The 18,985-nt window shown below is 41.1% G+C and overlaps 1 protein-coding gene across 1 annotated transcript in view; it reads left to right on the top strand.

Moving 5' to 3' along the window:
* LOC110967754 (protein bicaudal D homolog 1-like) overlaps positions 1 to 18,985 on the top strand; it is a 63,042-nt gene that overhangs the window by 29,038 nt on the left and 15,019 nt on the right. The window contains 7 exon segments of the mRNA XM_051954700.1: positions 2,685 to 2,859; positions 6,122 to 6,628; positions 6,703 to 6,881; positions 8,181 to 8,574; positions 9,056 to 9,250; positions 18,010 to 18,161; positions 18,813 to 18,985. Of these exon segments, the coding sequence (XP_051810660.1) occupies positions 2,685 to 2,859; positions 6,122 to 6,628; positions 6,703 to 6,881; positions 8,181 to 8,574; positions 9,056 to 9,250; positions 18,010 to 18,161; positions 18,813 to 18,985 (1,775 nt within the window).

Below are 18,985 nucleotides of genomic sequence, written 5' to 3'. Positions count from 1 at the left end.
CAACTCTTTTGACTTCCATCTTGATACAACTTCACCGGAGAAAAAAAATTGTATTAAGGACACCTGCCTATAAGGTAGAACTTTCAGTTTATTTAATGGAATTTTTCACTCCGACATGTACACGTCTCTAAAGATCATAAAACTGAGTGTAACAGAACTTTTGCAAAGCCCGGTATGTCCTACTAATTTAGTTTGGAAAATAAGGTTTGAATGATTTGAATGGGAACTCCTGAATGGATTCTGCACATATTGTGCCACTTTTTTTCTGAAAAATATAGCAAATAAGGGACTTTGGAAAGTTGGATATTCAAATCATAAGACTTTGACAGTGGATTTCATATCCACCATATGTTCATGTTGTTTGCTTTGGGTCTCTAAAACCCTTTGTTAAAGTCAGGGAAATATAGTGATTTTGGTGAACTTATAAATCAGTCAGTGCATTACATTCATGTTACATTTATATTTCAACGGTGCTATTTTAGATTTTTCTTACTGAAAACAAAATGTATTATAACACTCTAGTCAACAAAGTATTAATCTATCTCTAAGTGCATATGATGTCCATGGCTCTCTAACAAATGTATAGTTTCACTTTAAAAAAGACACAGTAGTTGTCTAAACATCAGAATATAGCTGTAGTGTTTAACAGACATTCTTCAAACTGCAGTGTGTAAAAACATGTCACCCAGTGCAAGTGAGGCTCATATATGTATTTTGAATAGAACTCTATGGAAATAAAATGTATCAAGCTTTGATGCATACGTGTTAGATAAATTCATTTTGTATTTGGCTCTGCACATGGAATTCATTGGCAGTATGAAAAATGCTGTACAGTGGTATGCAAAAGTTTGGGCACCCCTGATAATTTTCAAGGTTTTCCTTTATAAATCACTGGTTGTTCAGATCAGCAATTTCAGTTAAATATATCATATAGCAGACAAACACAGTGATATTTGAGAAGTGAAATGAAGTTTATAGGATTTACAGAAAGTGTGCAATAATTATTTAAACAAAAGTAGGCAGGTGCATAAATTTGGGCACCCCAACAGAAAAATTACATCAATATTTAGTAGATCCTCCTTTTGCAGAAATAACAGCCTCTAAACGCTTCCTATAGCTTCCAATGAGGGTCTGGATTCTGGTTGAAGGTATTTTTGACCATTCTTCTTCACAAAACATCTCCAGTTCAGTCAGGTTTGATGGTTTCTGAGCATGGACAGCCCGCTTTAAATCACACCACAAATTTTCAGTAATATTCAGGTCTGGGGACTGAGATGGCCATTCCAGAACGTTGTACTTGTTCCTCTGCATCAATGCCTTAGTAGAATTTGAGCAGTGTTTAGGGTCGTTGTCTTGTTGAAGTATCCAGCTCCGGCGCAACTTCAACTTTGTCACTGATTCTTGAACATAGTTCGCAAGAATCTGCTGATACTGACTGGAATCCATGCGACCTTCAACTTTAACAAGATTGCCAGTACCTGCACTGGCCACACAGCCCCACAGCATGATGGAACCACCACCACATTTTACTGTGGGTAGCAAGTGTTTGTCTTGGAATGCTGTGTTCTTCATCCGCCATGCATACCGCCCCTTATGTCCAAATAACTCCATTTTAGGTTCATCAGTCTACAGCACCTTATTCCAAAATGAAGCTGGCTTGTCCAAATGTGCTTTAGCATACCTCAAGCGACTACTGTATGTTTGTGGCATGTGCGCAGAAAAGGCTTCTTCTGCATTACTCTCCCATACAGCATCCCCTTGTGCAAAGTGCGCTGAACAGTGGAACAATGCACAGTGACACCATCTGCAGCAAGATCATGTTGTAGGTCTTTGGAGCTGGTCTGTGGGTTGAGTTTGACTGTTCTCACTATCCTTCGCCTCTGCTTAGCTGAGATTTTTCTTGGCCTGCCACTCCAGGCTTTAACTAGAACTGTGCCTGTGGTCTTCCATTTCCTCACTATGTTCCTCACAGTGGAAACTGACAGCTGAAATCTCTGAGCTAGCTTTTTGTATCCTTCCCCTAAACCATGATGTTGAACAATCTTTGTTTCAGGTCATTTCACAGTTGTTTTGAGGCTCCCATGTTGCCACTCTTCAGAGAAGATGCAAAGAGGAGAACAACTTGCAACTGGCCACCTTAAATACCCTTTCTCATGATTGACTTCACCTGTGTATGTAGGTCAAGGGTCAGTGAGCTTACCAAACAAATTTTGTGCTCCAATAATGAGTGCTAAAGGTATTCAAATCAATTAAACAACAAGGGTGTCCAAATTTATGGATCTGTCCACTTTTGTTTAAATAATTATTGCACACTTTCTGTAAATCCTATAAACTTCATTTCACTTCTCAAATATCACTGTGTTCATCTGCTACATGATATATTTAACTGAAATTGCTGATCCGAACAACCAGTGATTTATAAAGGAAAACCTTGAAAATTATCAGGGGTGCCCAAACTTTTGCATACCACTGTATATCGCCAGGCCTTTTCTGCAACCAAATGCTTCCCATTGCTGACACAAAACCATGAAAACATTCTTCGAAACAAATGAAATAAATTTCTTGTGAGCATTTGGAAAAACTGTATTCAATCTTAGTTGTTGGTAATAGATTTCTCTTATTTTCTATTTGCAATTTGGAAAGCAAATGATCCTAAATATACTGCACTGACTCTGATTGCCCAGGTGTAACGGCCACCTCCAGGGTGGGATGGGAGCAGGAACGGCTGCAGGGTCAGTGTCCAGGGCTAATGGAGAGTGCCGAGGGCCGAGCCGAAAAGCTGAGGGGGCAGCGACATCAGACCTCTTTAGTGAGATGAACCTGACTGAGATTCAGAAGCTCAGGCAGCAACTGATGACGGTGAGTCTGCTCTCTGATCAAGATCGATAGATGATTATCACAAATGTGGCTTCAAGATGATGTATTTATAATGAACTGATGAATCAACCTAAGAGGTTAGAGAGAGTTTGATTTATGAATACATATACACCAATCAAACATAACATTATGACCACCTGCCTAGTATTGTGTTGGCTCCCCTTATGTGGTCAGAAATGCTCTGAACCATTGGACTTGGACCAGAGGACTCCTCAGGGTGTCCTATGGGGTCTGGCACCAGGACGTTGGCAGTGGATCTATTGCAGCGGTGTCAAGATCCGTTCCTGGAGGGCCACTATCCTGCATGTTTTAGATGTTTCCCTCTTCCAACACACCTGATTCAAATGATCAGGCTCGTTATCAGGCTTCTACTGAGCTTGATGATGAGCTGATAATTTGAATCAGGTGTGTTGGAAGAGGGAAACATCTAAAACATGCAGGATAGTGGCCCTCCAGGAATGGAGTTTGACACCCCTGATCTATTGGGTACTTGGGGTTGTGCAGTTGGGCCTCTGCTAATTAGACTTGTTCCACTGCATGTTCTTGATGCTGGATCAGAATGGGGTCTAGGAAGTTTGGAGGTCAAATCAACATCTTGGGCAATTGCCATGTTCCTCAAGATGTCCCTGAGTGTTTGATGTTTTTGCAATCTAGTGGGTTGTACTTTCCTGTGGGGGAAGGCTAGTGACATTTGGGATTACTATTTGCATGAGGGAATGTGCTTGTTCTGGGATAATGTTTATTTGAGTCTCTAAGTTTCATCAACATGGATGCCAAAATCCAAGGTTCTCCAGCAAAACACAACATATCAACTTCATCAATCTTATTCACGTCACCTGTCAGTGGTTTTTATGTTGTGGCTGATTAGTATATGTGGTAAGTCAAGTTCTTACTTGTGCAGGAAAAGTAATTACAGTAGAAGCAAACATGTAGATGTATTGGGGTTTGAATGTCAGAAAAACTTGCTCAGTCGACAGAATCAAGTGTAACGTCAAAAAAGATAAACAACCAACTTTAAACTAAGAAAACTATGCAGAGGTAAAAGAAAAAGTGACAGTGACCTGGGCCTGAGAAAGCACCAGAGGAGCTCAATTCAATTTAATTCATTCTAATATATATACCACCAGTTCACAACATGTCATCTCAAGTCACTTCACATAGTAAGGTGAAGACCTTATTAGAATATGTTATACATGGAGACCCAACAAATATTTGATTCAGTTTGAGTAGATCTTTGGCAACAGTCTTATGAGAAAACTCCCTTTAAACAAACAGAAAATGTTGGCAGAACCAGACTCAGTGAGGGTGGCCTTCAACCTCCAGTAGTTGGAGTGAGAGCAAAATGGGAGAGAAAAGGATAGTAAACAATTCATAAGAGACAATATATGCTGGGAAAGGTGGCGAGAACCCTGTAGTGCTGCACCCAGAGATAATGGCAATAAGGAAAGAATATAAACTACAGGAGAGAGAGGATAGAAAGCTAGTGGCATGTAGTGGTGGCATATACTAAATGTATGGTGAGTGAAAGAGAGGAGAGTTGCTCAGTGCATCATTCAAAGTTGCCCAGCTGTCTAGGCCTGTAGCAGCATAAGTAAAGGATGTTTCAGGGTCTCCTGTGCACTCCTAACTAATATCAAAGTTTTAGGACTAATCCTAAAAGCAGAGAAGATGTCTGGGCCCTCAGCCCAATGGGGCGCTCATTCCACAGGAGAGAACTTGATAGCTGGAGGCTTTGCCTTTTACTCTGCTTTTGAGAACTCTAGGGACCACATATAAGCCTGCACTCTGAAAGCGAAGTGATCCATTTTGATAATATGGTACATTAAGGGCCACAAGAAACATGTAATTTGGAGTCATTAAAGACTTATGTGAGGAGAAGGATTTTAAATTTTATTCTGGATTTTACAATACTAATCCCAGACTAATATCTCAAAACCTTGTCAAATGCAAACACAACCATCTGTGTGGTTAGATATTAAAAGTGAGGATTACCAATGCAGAATGGGAGCTTCAATCACAGCATGAAATGTGAAAACAAACAACTTGCCAATGACTTAACATTGAGCTTGAACAGGATTGTTCTTCTGGGTGTGGGTCTCAAATCTGTTCTGCATTCATCTGTGTCTTCTGAACGTATTATATCTAATATCTTATCCTTTGCCTCTCTGCTTTTAATGTAATTAGGGTTAGAGGTTGATTAAAAGCAGAGCTAGGGTCTGGATGTTGTTAGTCTGATAGCCTGGCTTTGTACTAAGTTCAAAAATACATCTACACACATTATTTTTTACATGTCAATCTTAGACACAGAAAATAATTGCATTTCATTAGTGTAAAGAGTAGCTGTTTCTTCCCTTTGATAATTACAGAAAAACATGACACTTTCATTCTTTATTTTAATCTTTATTCTTTTGTCTTCTGGGTTCATAATCCAACAGCATACTCCTCATTAAAATGATTTGGAATGATTAACTATGAATCTATGCTGACATATTGTATTCCTACTACGTAAAGCACTCTGTCACGAACTTTCCCACTTTGTATTGTTGTACACAGACCTTTTCTTGTTTTGTTTCCTTTCTCTCCTACTTTCCCAAAATCTCAGGGCGTTTCTCAGACCTTAGAACCAGTTACTTAGTTCATTAAACCATGCTCAAAACAGAGCAGCTTAGAAGCTGTAGTCTGTGTTTATGCGCACATCTATGTGTTTGTGTGAATCTAAGAAAGTGGAGTGTCATGCCTGCAATGTAGGCGTATGTTTTTTTTTCCAAATATATTTGCAGCCACTCCGCAATATAATGTGTGACTTAAAAAATGTTCAGTAGAACACAACTTCATGTAAGTAAAGAATGGCAAGAGCATCAAATTATTAAATTGCCTGAAGCTTGTTTAATGAAAACATAACATGGGAATAGGGCTGGGACACAACAGAGGATTTTTCTTTACTCTGTCATGGGACTTTTGTGCAGGTGGGATGAGACTGCAGTGAAAATCCACTCCCATGTAGTTTCTAGTTCACGTCTGGTTGCGGAGAAGCTTAAATTATCTGAGTTGGTAAGAGGTGTGTTTTTTATATTGAACAGTCTGTCTCTGATTTGTAAGAATGTTTCTACATGAATGATAAGTCAGACACATCACACTAATGTGATAATGTAATGCAACAAAGTCACCTGACTGGAGCTGAACTTGTTGTGATCTCATCCTAAAGTCCACTAACATCCATCCCTTATCTTGCTGCCCCCCTCAGGTTGAACGTGAGAAAGCAGCATTAATGACAAGCCTTCAGGAGTCCAAGACTCAACTCCAACACACACAAGGGGCCCTGACAGAGCAGCATGAGAAGGCCCTGCGCCTTAGCCACAAAGTCACTGTCCTCCGCCGCCTGCATCGAAGGGTTAGCCTTGAGGCCCATAGCAGTGCTACCACTCAGCTCCACGCTGAAACCCTGATGGAGCTGGACAGAGACGAGGAGATTGAAGAGGAAGGGGAAACTGAGGAGGATAAGAGTGAAGAACTGAACAGACGTCGGGTATTTTCATACCAAACTCCAGGTCTGGAGATTCTTCAGTGCAAATACCGTGTGGCTGTAACAGAGGTGGTGGAGCTCAAAGCAGAGATGAAAGCCCTCAGAGAAAAGCTGGCTCAGTGTGTGGAAGGAGCAACGGAGGAGAAACCAAGGCGAAATAGTCAGTTCCAAAGGCTGGAGAGACACGTTGCCTCTTTGGAGAAGAGCTGCCGGGAAGGCCGGGAGAAGGTAACCTTGTATTACTAACTTTGAGTAGGATAAGAGGTATTCACAGGGACGAAATATTTCTTCTTTTCTGTCAGATTTCTGCCCTGGAGTTGAAGCTGCAGACAGCCCAGTCAGCAGCCAGTGAGAGCCAGGGGGCATTGAATGCAGCTCAGGATGAGCTGGTGACCCTGAGTGAGGAACTTGCCCAGCTCTACCACCACGTCTGCCTGTGCAACAACGAGACGCCCAACCGTGTCATGCTGGACTACTACAGGTGTGACTGTTGTTCTCATAGGACACCTGCAGCTTTGGGGAGTGTGGTGACTTTCTAAATTTACAGTGACTGAATGAGTTTGAGAAATTTATGTTAAAGAGGTAATTGAGAAAACACAGCACCTTGATTATAGAATTTTAATCCCAAACCCTTTATAGCACCTATTGGTGTTACAGGGGGGGCAGGGAGTGGACCCAAGCACAGCCTGACGGAATCAGGTCTTTATTTAAACAAAACCAAGTAAACCACTACAGGAAGGGGAAAACAAGGCAGGAGATAAACTAACCAAATCCAAGACTTAAACAAACTACAACCTAGACCTACAAAAACCTTCAGCTCCAAAACAGGAATAGCAGACAAGGGCTTGGTGAGGAGAGCACAATCCAAGGTGGAAAGCAGAGTCTGTGACAACATGTGAGTCAATGATCCAGTAGGGATTGAAAGAAAGCACAGAGCTTATACAGCTGAGGTGAGGTGGAGAACAGGTGAGTAGTGTTTAGCTGATTACGGCAGCTGACACTCATAGCAGTAATCCGCCGGTAGAGTGCAGGCAGAGCAGGAGGACGAGTGGCAGGGAGAGAGAGAGAGAGAGACATGAGGGAGAGGTGACAGACAGGGAACCAAAAAGACAGGACAAAACCAAAACAGATCAGGAAACAAGAAAGGAGGAAAAAAATGGAAGAAAGACAGGGGCCAGAGCAAGATCCTAACAATTGGCATTGTTAGCATTAAAGGATAATTCAACTCAAGTGTGTCAGGAGAATTATTCTGTGGAGTCCTGACTTCTCCAAATTAATACTCAGAGTCGTCTCTCAAGTCAAAGCAAAGTTTTGCTTGTGCAAGGAATCAGCATGCACAGAACAGAGTCTGGACAAGTGACTGGTGAAGGGTGAAAATAGCACAGCTTTAATACAGACACATAAACATGAGTTAAACATCTTGGTATGCGTTATCTCTAGGTTGCTACAGGCAGCCGGTTAGGACTGGTTTCTTATCCTTCAAACTCCTTTCTGAGCAGCTTGTGTCCTTGTTACTCTTTTAGCACACGTCACGCAGTATTACAATGAGTAAGAACGTTCAAGCATCAAAAACAATCATTTTCATAATAGTGTGTTTCCTATTAATGTAGATATTGTGGATACTTTCTGGACACTCAACACCTAAATGCAGTATTGAATTCCATGGAGGACAATTATGAGAACAGCACATGATTGCTGATGTAGTTAAAATGACTGCCCCTGCTCCACACTAAAGGTTTGACAGGGTAAAAAAATCTAATTCGCTCTGCTTTTCTTATAGACAAGGCAGGGGGCTCAGGGGCCTCAGTGCCAGTCTCAAAGCCATGTCTTCGGACAACAGCAAAGTTCTCCTCACACCACGCCTAGCCAGGCGGCTGGCCGCTGTCTCTTCAACAACCTCAACTCCTGGGGAATCACGGAGCCCCTCTGAGTCTCCATCCAAAGAGCCTCTCTCTGCAGAGGCAGTAAGAGAGGAGAAGGAGGTAGACAGGGAGGGCCTTCAGGTGCCACCTGAGACGAGCTTGCCACCCTGCACACCTCCTACCCGTTCACCCAGCATCAGTGCCTCTTCATCATCGTCATCGTCATCATCATCACCTGCCCTGGAGCCTGCCGGTGAGCTCCGCAGGGAGCCCATGAACATTTACAACCTCAACGCCATCATCAGAGACCAGGTAGAACACATGCTGGTGTTGTGTGGGTGGAATTCCCTTCTCCCTGTCAGTTTTCTCCTGTGCTAAACTTTGCTATCCACCCTTGTTGTTTTTGAATGATCACAGTTTTCTTCAGACTTGTCCCATCTTCATATTCTGTCTCATTACTGTCTGCCTTTCCTTTCTCACAGCTCTCAGTTGCTTCATTTCTTGTCTAAGATGTGATACTTCTAGTGGTCTTTTCTTATCTTGCTTCTTCAGCTCTGTATTATTTCTCTCCTTCCTCCTGTTCATCTCTTTTCTTCTCCTGCAGATTAAATCCTCATTTTTGGCCAAACTCATTGTTTCTCCTCCACTCTCATTCCTTGGAGAACTTCCTTTCTTCCGTTCTCCTCTCTTTTTCTTTAGAACACCTACAAAGTGAAATAAACCACCTTGTATCCTCTTATCTCCTTGTGTCCTCGTTTCCTCCCCCCTCCACCTTGTGCCTGTCCTCCCCCAGGTGAAGCACCTGCAGCGGGCAGTAGACAGGTCCCTGCAGCTGTCCAGACAGAGAGCTGCAGCCCGGGAACTGGCCCCTCTGCTGGACAAGGACAAGGAGAGCTGCATGGAGGAAATCCTGAAGCTCAAATCTTTACTCAGCACCAAGAGAGAGCAGATAGCCACCCTCAGACTGGTACTTAAGGCCAACAAACAGGTGAGACTGTATGTATGGCTGAACAATACTGACAAAAGTAGAAGTATTTTGAGCAATGTAATGCTAATATATGGGGCAATGTGTAAGACATGATTGAACGCTTAAAGTGAGAAAGTACAATTCAATCTCTGAAACAAATTCAAAATGTTGTCACCAGTGGCGGCTGGTGAAAAATATTCTAGGTGGGGCTGTGCCGTGTCAAATCAGTTTCAGTAACCATCCCGATACAACAGAAATGGCAGGATATCAGTGCTCTGTGAAATAATAATTATTAATAACTTGAGGCATTTTTGCACAAAACATGAACAACATATTGCGTAACCACAATTTTGGCAATAAATTATCTATACAGCTGAGCACATAAAACAGTGCATTAGTGTTGAATTGACGATTCAAGTATTATGTTAAGTATATTAAGAAATTAATACTAGAGCAGAAAAATACTGTACAGTAATTTATGATAAAGCCCAATGTTACTAACTGATCAGAACTGCAACGATTAAGTGATTTTTCAATTAGCAGACAAAGAAAAATACAATCTGCAACAATTTTGATGATTTCAACATTTTAGTGAACAAGCCAGAAAATGATGAGCAGATTACATAAGCAAACACATACTATTTAGACAAAATATCCAAAAATTAATCAGTGCAATACATTGCTGGATGATGTGTTTAAGTCAACTTTATACAAAGAAAAATCTGGTCAAGGGAATAAATGTGTGTGTGTATACAGACAGACAGTACTCTTCTGTTCAAGATTACTTTGTATGAATATGAAACAGACCTGGACAAAAATGATGGTACCCTTAACTTAATATTTTGTTGTACAACCTTTTAAACCAGTCACTGTGGTCTGGTGATTTCTGTAACTCTCAGAGAGACTTCTGCACGTGTGGACTCCTGGTGAGCAAACTGCTCCAGCTGTCTCAGGTGTGAAGGCTGTCCTTCTCCAGACTGCATGTTTCAGCTCCTTCCACAGATGCTCAGTAGAATTCAGATCAGGGCTCATTGGAGGCCACTTCAGAACAGTTCAGTGTGTAACTGTGTGTTACACTTCATCTCTTCATCTAGCTGTGTTGCGATGTTAGCCTTGCCTAGCATCGTTAGCTTAACGGTGTTCTCCATATGTGCCGTCCTACTCTTGAGTTTCGTTATTTTCTCGGATAAATGTTTCATATCTCTTACTCCTGAAACAGTCCATGCCGTGTCTGTCCCAGCTGTTTTTTAGAGCAAACACAGGAAGCAATATAAAGCATTTGCATGACTGCATCCAGCTAGCCAAGCCTTCCTCTTGTACCAATTTCGAGAGAAGCCTCTTGTATAAAATTTACCTTTCTCGCTGGTTTGTTGACTTATTTTAATATTAGGTTGATCAGGGCCTCGCTGTTTTATTTTGAGTTTTTCCACCAATGTTCTCCTTTCAAATGGATTTAGGAGAAGAGATCGTACACTTTCACCGTCCGCCTCGCCCATCATTGTCACTGTCACAGTTATCCACCGCACTCACACATGCTCACTTGTATGGCAAGCCGTTTTAACATTTAATGCCCAGATTGCACTATCCGAAACTAAGACTGCGGATATCCACAACTCCATTCTGACTAGGCGTTAATGAATTTTGGATATCCGGAATTTTCATTAAAGATATCCATAACGTAATTTTGGCTATCTGAAAGGACAGATAGAGATATCTAAATCTCAGTTTCGCCTAGTCGAAACTGAATTACGGATATCTCTAATGACGTAACTGAAACGTCATAAAACGCGTCACATATCCTAAATGAAAATTACAGATATCCGTAATTCAGTTTCCACTAGGCGAAATGTGAGTTAAAGACATCTTAAACGTCACTATGACTCGTCGGAATGACGTTGCTCTATTTTAGGCAGGGGCAGATTGAACGTTATTTCATTCGGTCGTTTGGGTCGGTGCGCTGGTATTTATTAAATAATTTTACTTACGGGGTACCTGATAGCTCCGGGTTAAGCAGGCGATCCATGTGCAGCGGCTCGGGTTCGATTCCTGAGCGTGGCCCTTTTCTGCCTGTCTTGACCCTACTCTTTTACCTGTCACTCTTCACTGCCACCATCACAATAAAAAGGCAAAAATAATAATAATAATTTTGTTTATTTATCCATATGCGGCGGAATCGGATGAGCGTCCAACTATCATCAGCCCTGTACAGGCACGCAGGCACGCAGGCCCACATGCGTCACACCACAACCACGCTCATCCCATGGGGAGATTGCAGTGTTAGGTAAAGGTAAAAATGAAAACAAGACATGATACATAGATCAATCAAACCAGTCGATCAGGTTGATACTTTATTGATCTCCAAGAGAAATTGGCATTTACAGTAGCTCAAATAGGGGAGAGAGTATGGTAAAGAGGCATGTAAGTTTTAAACTACATGAAGATATAGAGTACAATATAAAGCAAAATAGAAATACAAAACTTACATTTCCTATACATTGAAGATGTGCATAGTGACAGTGTGCACCATACAGTGGTGCAAAGGGCAGTTCGTACACAATTAAAAGACATTTATATAGATGCATGGCCGTAGCCAGGTATGAGGTCAGCGAGGTCCGGACCTCACCTATTTTTTCCGAGTTTTTTTTTTTTTCGCCAATTATGCCCAACTGAATAAAACATAAACTCATAAAAACTTGAAACCTCTCTGTGAAACGTGCTTGTAAATTGTAAATTGTGGTAAACATCCATGAGCTTTGTGTTCTGTTTGTGCCTGTGTGCGTGTTGCGGTGAAAAGCTGTTTGATCAGCTGATGCACGTACCCGCAAATGCGCCCTGTGACACGCTTGGCAGCGGGCCAAACCCCGTTCAAAAACTAGTGTTTTTATTATTAGCACTTTGTAGACCACATCCCCGCCCATCTACACCAAGATGACCACAATATATTTTTTAGATAATTCGGCACTAGTTCGGCCTGTCAGATCATCTGATCAAAGAGTGTAATTACTTTTATCCACAGCAGAGAGCGCGTCCGGTGCTTTTTTTTTTTTTTTTTTTTTTTTTTTTGATGAGCGCCTGGCTCATCAGACAACATACAATGTATGTTGAAGATATTTCTAACCTTGCCAGTGACGACTTGTGCCTGTGAGAGGTCATTCTCAGCCATGTGAAGACTTAAGACATGGCTTAGATCTACCATGTCCAACGACAGACTGACAGGCCTGGCGATGATGCATGTGCATCAGAAAGTGGAGGTGAACCGGGAGAATATCCTTCGACGGTGGGATGCCTCTGGTCACAGGAGGATTCAGCTAGCCTTTGATGTAAAAAGTTGATTTGTTTTTTTGAAAAAATACACATTTTTGTTTGGAAAATGCTGATTTCACATCATTAAAAGATATTTAAACAACAAACATCTTGTGTGACTTGTAGCCTAAAAAATATATATAAAATAAATATTTTTAAAAAACATTGAAAAATTTTCGGCGGCGCTTTGCGCGCGCATCATGGACCTCACCTATTCCAAAATCCTGGCTACGGTCCTGTATAGATGTGAATGTAACCCACACAGTAAAACAGCAACTCATAGAACGCATGTTACTGTCCCTTTAAGACGCTAAACGCAGCACCTCGGCAACCGCAGAAACAGAGACCTGAGGAAGAGAGCAGAAATCGGGAACTTTGATTGCTATTTATTGGATCAATTATAGCCAGAAAAATGAAATGAATTTAGCCGCGCTTTTGCTACTTTGCTAGTTCAGTGGTATGTAGCCTATGCTGGCAACACTTACTCCGAAGGAGTTGGGGTTGACGGCGAAATAGCCGTCTCGTTGCATCCACAATATTATCCGTTTCTCTTGCTGCCAGTTCCTGTCGAGCACGGGTAGTTGTACTGAAAAGTCTGTCAAAAAGGGAAACGTTGTCCAGCCGGGAGGCCATGGCCGCGACAGACAAAAAAACGCGTCAAAAGTTCAAATCATGCATTTCACCGCTTTCCGCCTGAAAGTGGGAGAACTAATAGCACGACATTACAGATATCTGCAACGTCATTTCGTCTAGTCAAAACTGTCATTCAAGATATCTTTAATTACATTTCGCCTAGGCAGAATTATAATTACAGATATCTCCAGTTTTAGATATCTCATCAAAATCCATTAAAGATATCTCTAACATAATTTTAGATATCTACAATCAAGTTTTGCCTATCCGTAATTCCCATTTGAGATATCTACAACGTCATTTTGACTAGGCATTACTTTAATTTAAGATATCTACAAAGAATTCCGCCTAGTCAAAACTGAGTTATGGATATCCATAAAGGAACATATAGATATCTGTAATTGAGGAGGGGTTGGAGATATCTCGAATTGGAATTTTGACTATCCGTAATTCAGTTGTAGATATCTGCAACTGGAATTATGGATATCCATAATTCAGTTGCAGATATCCGTAACTCATATTGCGGATATCTGCAACTGAATTATGGATAGGCGCAATGACGTAACCCATACACATGAATGGCAAAAGTGACATCATTTCTCCTAGGAAGAATGTATTTGTGGATATCTGAAATGATAATTACGGATAGGAGAAATAGAGTTGTTGATATCTCTAACGTTCTTTTCGACTAGGAAGAACTGAATTACAAATATCTGTAGCGAATATCCAGTCTGGGCATTAAATGTTAAAACGGCTTGCCATACACTTGGCTTGGGGCGATATCGATTTCGCCCCTCTGGGCATCAGATTCGACGACGCTGATTGGATAAATTTCTGTTGCTATGTCGAATCTCTTGTCGGTCATTGGCTGCTCTGCCGCACTGGAAGGGCGATTTCTCCAGCGCCCCAGCAGCTCAGCAGAGATGAGCAGGAAACTATTTTCCCCGAAAATTCTAATTAATATTTTGTACATGACATGTAATTGCGAATTTAAACACGCAAGGTGCTAAAAAATGACTGATTATTGCTTATTTTAAAAAATACTTATTTTATAAATGAAAAATCAAAAACACCTATTGGTGGGGGGTGGGGGTGGGCATCACCCGAGGGCCCTCTATTGGCCAGCTGCCACTGATTGTCACAATACTGTGCTGTTTGCAATGTGTGGGAGGGAGAAATGACTGGCTGTCCTTCCTGTATTGTGCCTCATAGTCTGGTGGATGTTGTGAAACAACCTCGAATTTACCAGAATATAAAAGCCGAAAGTCTTGATGCTATGATTGTGTCATACTGTATTTGGCTGCTGTTGTTTCTTAGACCAGCACCAGTTCCCCCCAAACCTCAATTACAGGTTGTCTTAGGAAAATAATTTACTGTAATTCTGCTTTCTGATAAGATGTCAAACTAATTGAAACATGATCCGGTCTGTGAAGAGAGAGGCATTAATAACTAGACCCAGAAAGGTCCAGTCTATTGTGTTTCTCGGACATGATGGACCTCATGTGACACATAAAATCAGCTCTTATAATTTTGAAAAGCTGATGCTGAATATAAATCCAGCATGAGAAAAGATTATATAGTGCAGGTCGCTCACCAAAGAGCAGTGGTGAGGGGTACCTCTGCTCTGTCCCTCCAACTTCTGCCGTTTCGACTTTAACCCTCTGAATGACAGGTTTGAAAGGCATGTTAGCTTTAATCTTCAGTCCTCAAAATTACCATTTGTCTGATCCAGGAACAGCAAAAATAATTTGTGCATTTTTAACTTTGCGATGGTCCCTGGACTCATGGATGATGTCAGAAAAAATGAAACATTCTACGATCCTTGGCACAACTGAGAAACCATTAAAGATTTATATAACATGACAAAAATTTAGAGACTTTTCAGTTGGCCTGCAGCCTATGTTTGCACAGACCAGAGAGCAGATCAGGACAGAGAAGGAAGCTGGATAATACATTGAGCATGGTCAAATTTCTAGAAGTTGATGTGCAGAATATTGTGAAAAACACCAGGTTTGTGAACATGTGGAAAAAATGTTGTACATGTTGATTGTAGGTTTTTTCATTTTTTTTTGTAAAAAATAACATATTTACAGAAATGTAATGTTTTCTTTATAATTTATGGAATTCTAACTTGTGTTTTTCAGCAAATCAATACTGAATGCCTAAAAATTAGCATGACATGCTTGTGAATAGCACTTTCCTTCCATAAATTGTTGCACAGCTGTCTTGTGCCTTAAATACTGAAATACAGGCTAGCAAGTGCCAGATCACAATATTAATGATATTATCCAGCTATAAGACAAATGCACCAGATTTTTTGTGACATTTTGGTCATTTGGTCTGGTTCTTACTTAATCCACTTCTTTCTAGTTGAAGGATGTATGACCAAAACATTGTAACTGAATCAATGTAGCACTGAATTTTTGTCTCTACCACCCAAATCACAATTGAAAATCATAAACATCTTGATCTGATTGTACCTTCAGAAGTAACACAGTCAAAACAAGAAAAGCACTCAGAGTGCAGTGCTCCCCCAAGACTGTTCATTCCCTGACCTTGCGCTGAACACAGGCATGTGTTATGCATGTGTACATTATGTACTGATACCGAATCTCATGACCTAAATATGTTGTGGGCGGCGGGAATTGATGGGACTCAGAAGCACCTCCACAATTACATCAGTTGTTCGCGGTTTCAATTCCAGTGAGTCTGCAGCAGTGGATTTGTAGTAGGATCACAATCATGTGATTGGCAGCAGGCAGCTGACGTAGTGTTCCTTTGTTATCATAGTTACAGGATGCCATGCCACTATCAGACGCCGTGCCGCTATCTCATTGAGAAATCCTTAACAAATCTGTGGATCCAGGCTATAAGCCACATCACTGTCAAAATCTAATGAGGTGGTCCTTGTGTCATTTCTGACCTTCTCTGAAAATTTCATCCAAATCTGTTTGTCCGGTTTTGAGTAATGTTGTGCACAGAAGGAAGGAAGGATTGATGTGAACTAATCAGTCCCTCCAGGATTTTGCGGGCGTTTCTCGTGATTGTTGCGGTCGAAAATGCCTGAATTCGCAGCAGCTTTTCTAAAAAATTGCGATAAAAGTTGCAATGTTTTAAGCTTATTTGTTGTGATGAAATTGCAGGAGACAGTGACAATTGCTAAAAAGCTGCATTTTTTCCAGCTTGTAGAACATGTTTCAACACTGTAATTGACAATATTTATTCTGAAATTAATTATTTAACGTTCCAACTCATTTCCACAAAAGCTGGCACACCATGGTGGTATATTAGCAGCAGCCAGATACTGGTTTAACATGAAGTGACCTAACTATGCAGGGGGCGACAGGAATTGATGGAACTCAGAAACACCCCCACAATATAATCAGTTGTTCCTTGTATCATTTCCGATACGTCCACAGCGGTAGATTTGTTGTAGGATCACAATCGTGTGATCGTCAGCAGGCCGCTGAGGTAGCGTTCACCTGTTGCCATGGTTACCGTGCTGCTATCAGACACCGTGCTGCTATGAATCCTTAACAAATCTGTGGATCCAAACTTTAAGCCGTATCACTGCCGGAGTCTAATCATTTGGTCCTTGTGTCATTTCTGACCGACCCTGAGAATTTCATTCAAATCCCCGAGTCTGTTTTTGAGTGATGTGGGTAACAGAGGAAGGATTCACACACACTGATCGTCACATAACTCCGCCGTGTTCTTTGGTGGAATAATTTAATCTAATTTACGTCATTCTTTCAGTGCTCTAACGTATCTTGATGCAACAGTTTCCATCATGGTGATTTGTCTGGTCTGTTGTCTGATCATTTCAGCCGTTCTAATATGTTTTGTGTTAAAAAAAAAAATTAGTGTATCAATCGATGATTTTTTTTTCTTTTTTGTATTCCACCACAACGTTGCACGGTTGCAAAACAGTTTAGCTCTGCTTTGGTGAAGAACATCAGTGAATTAATTGTTTGTCACGGTCTTCAGCAGTAATTTTTGTTGGTAAATAAGAGACATTAGTATCGCATGTCTGCATCTTCAAACCATAAACAGGAAGTGAATTCGGTGACGTATGTGCATTAGGTTTACGCTGGGAGCTGCTATGATTGGTGGAAGTCACGGGAGGCGGGCCAAAATTACGGGAAAGTTGCGGTGATTGGACAAAATTGCAAGGCCGCGCAAAATTCGTGGAGATTAGTTGATTTCGAGTGAATTCGCGCGATCTCAACATCGCGAATTCCTGGAGGGACTGACTAATGGTCACATAACTCCATCGTGTTCCTTGGCGGAGTAACTAGTCGCCACTAGCGCTGGGTAACTGTGCCTTTAGAGATTAAGTGAAGCATGTAAAAAAGCCAACAGCTTACTTTCTTTACTTAAAGATATCAACCAGTAAGGTTTGCTGAACAACTCACTCATCATACCTTATATACATTACTGTTACTTTAGACTTTCTTTATATGGTTTTGCGTGAATTCTCCCAAAAATGTTACATACAGTATAAAGGCGAGAGTTAACTCTGTCCACTCACAGAATATCTGCCTCTGGATCAAACAGAATTCTAATGTCTGTACTTGTTTGCAATCACACACACATTGCAAAATTATGTAGACAAATAGCATAAAACAGTTGTGCTGCCACATTGATTCAGCCTGTACATAATACTAAAGAGTCATTCAAACAGCTGTTGGAGCTCCACAGTGTTTTGCTGCCAGGATGTGGCTCACGAGGATGTTGCACATTCAAGTGAAATGAGATCTTAGTTTTTCCTCAAAGTGGAGGGAGCTGAGTGCAAAATACAGAAAGCAGAATTTCTGATTGCTGTAATGTGTGTGTCCACTCAGACGGCAGAGGTGGCTCTGGCCAACCTGAAGAGTAAGTATGAGGCAGAGAAATCCATGGTGACCGACACCATGACAAAGCTAAGGAATGAGCTCAAGGCCTTGAAGGAGGACGCTGCCACTTTCTCCTCTCTCCGAGCAATGTTTGCCACCAGGTCAGAGACAAAACAGAAGCTAACAAACACTACCAATAGTTTTTTTTTGTTTTTTTTTTTTGATTATTGACTCAAATGACTGTACATGTAAAACGTATTGAAAATGTAAGTAAATATTATTTGTTTGCATTACTGTGACGTGCAGTTGCATGTCGCATTAATAGTGAAAATATCACTTGTGAAAATATCACTAGTACTGAGTCCTTGAATGGACAGAAAGTTAAACGATAATACGAGTCAACAAACCTCTGGAGCTGAATTACTGGATCTAAATGAACTTTGCCACTCATCTTGTTCACTTCTCTGTAATGCCACTCTTGTGTCTATGATGTAAATATGAAGCTGCTGCCAGTCACCAGCTAATCTAACTTCTAAAGGTGACACACTAGTGCTCAATAATTATTACCTTGTTTTGCCAAGATTATTAAAATGTGCAAAGCTTCAGAAAGTAGAAGAAAGAAACAGACATTCAAATGGGATCCAGCTCCTCATTCAACAACAAAGACAATAAGCCTTTTCAAAATGTCCAGCTGATCATAACTTTTATTTCCTTTTTCATCTTGTGATTATTTTTTTATTTGTACCTGCTCTGATTAAAACCTCTTTCATTGAGTTTCTCTTTCCAACTACTGAAACATGTGCCTGCTGCAGGTGTGACGAGTATGTGACCCAGCTAGATGAGATGCAGAGGCAGCTGGCTGCAGCCGAGGATGAAAAGAAGACTCTGAACTCACTCCTGCGGATGGCCATCCAGCAGAAACTGGCCCTCACGCAACGCCTGGAGGATCTGGCCTTTGATCAAGAGCAGTCCCATCGTACCCGGG

The sequence above is a fragment of the Acanthochromis polyacanthus genome, chromosome 1 (assembly GCF_021347895.1).
Source record: "Acanthochromis polyacanthus isolate Apoly-LR-REF ecotype Palm Island chromosome 1, KAUST_Apoly_ChrSc, whole genome shotgun sequence".
Taxonomy (NCBI): Eukaryota; Metazoa; Chordata; class Actinopteri; family Pomacentridae; genus Acanthochromis; species Acanthochromis polyacanthus.
Note: the sequence above shows the minus strand (reverse complement) of the source record. Positions and strands in the feature narration are given on the sequence as shown.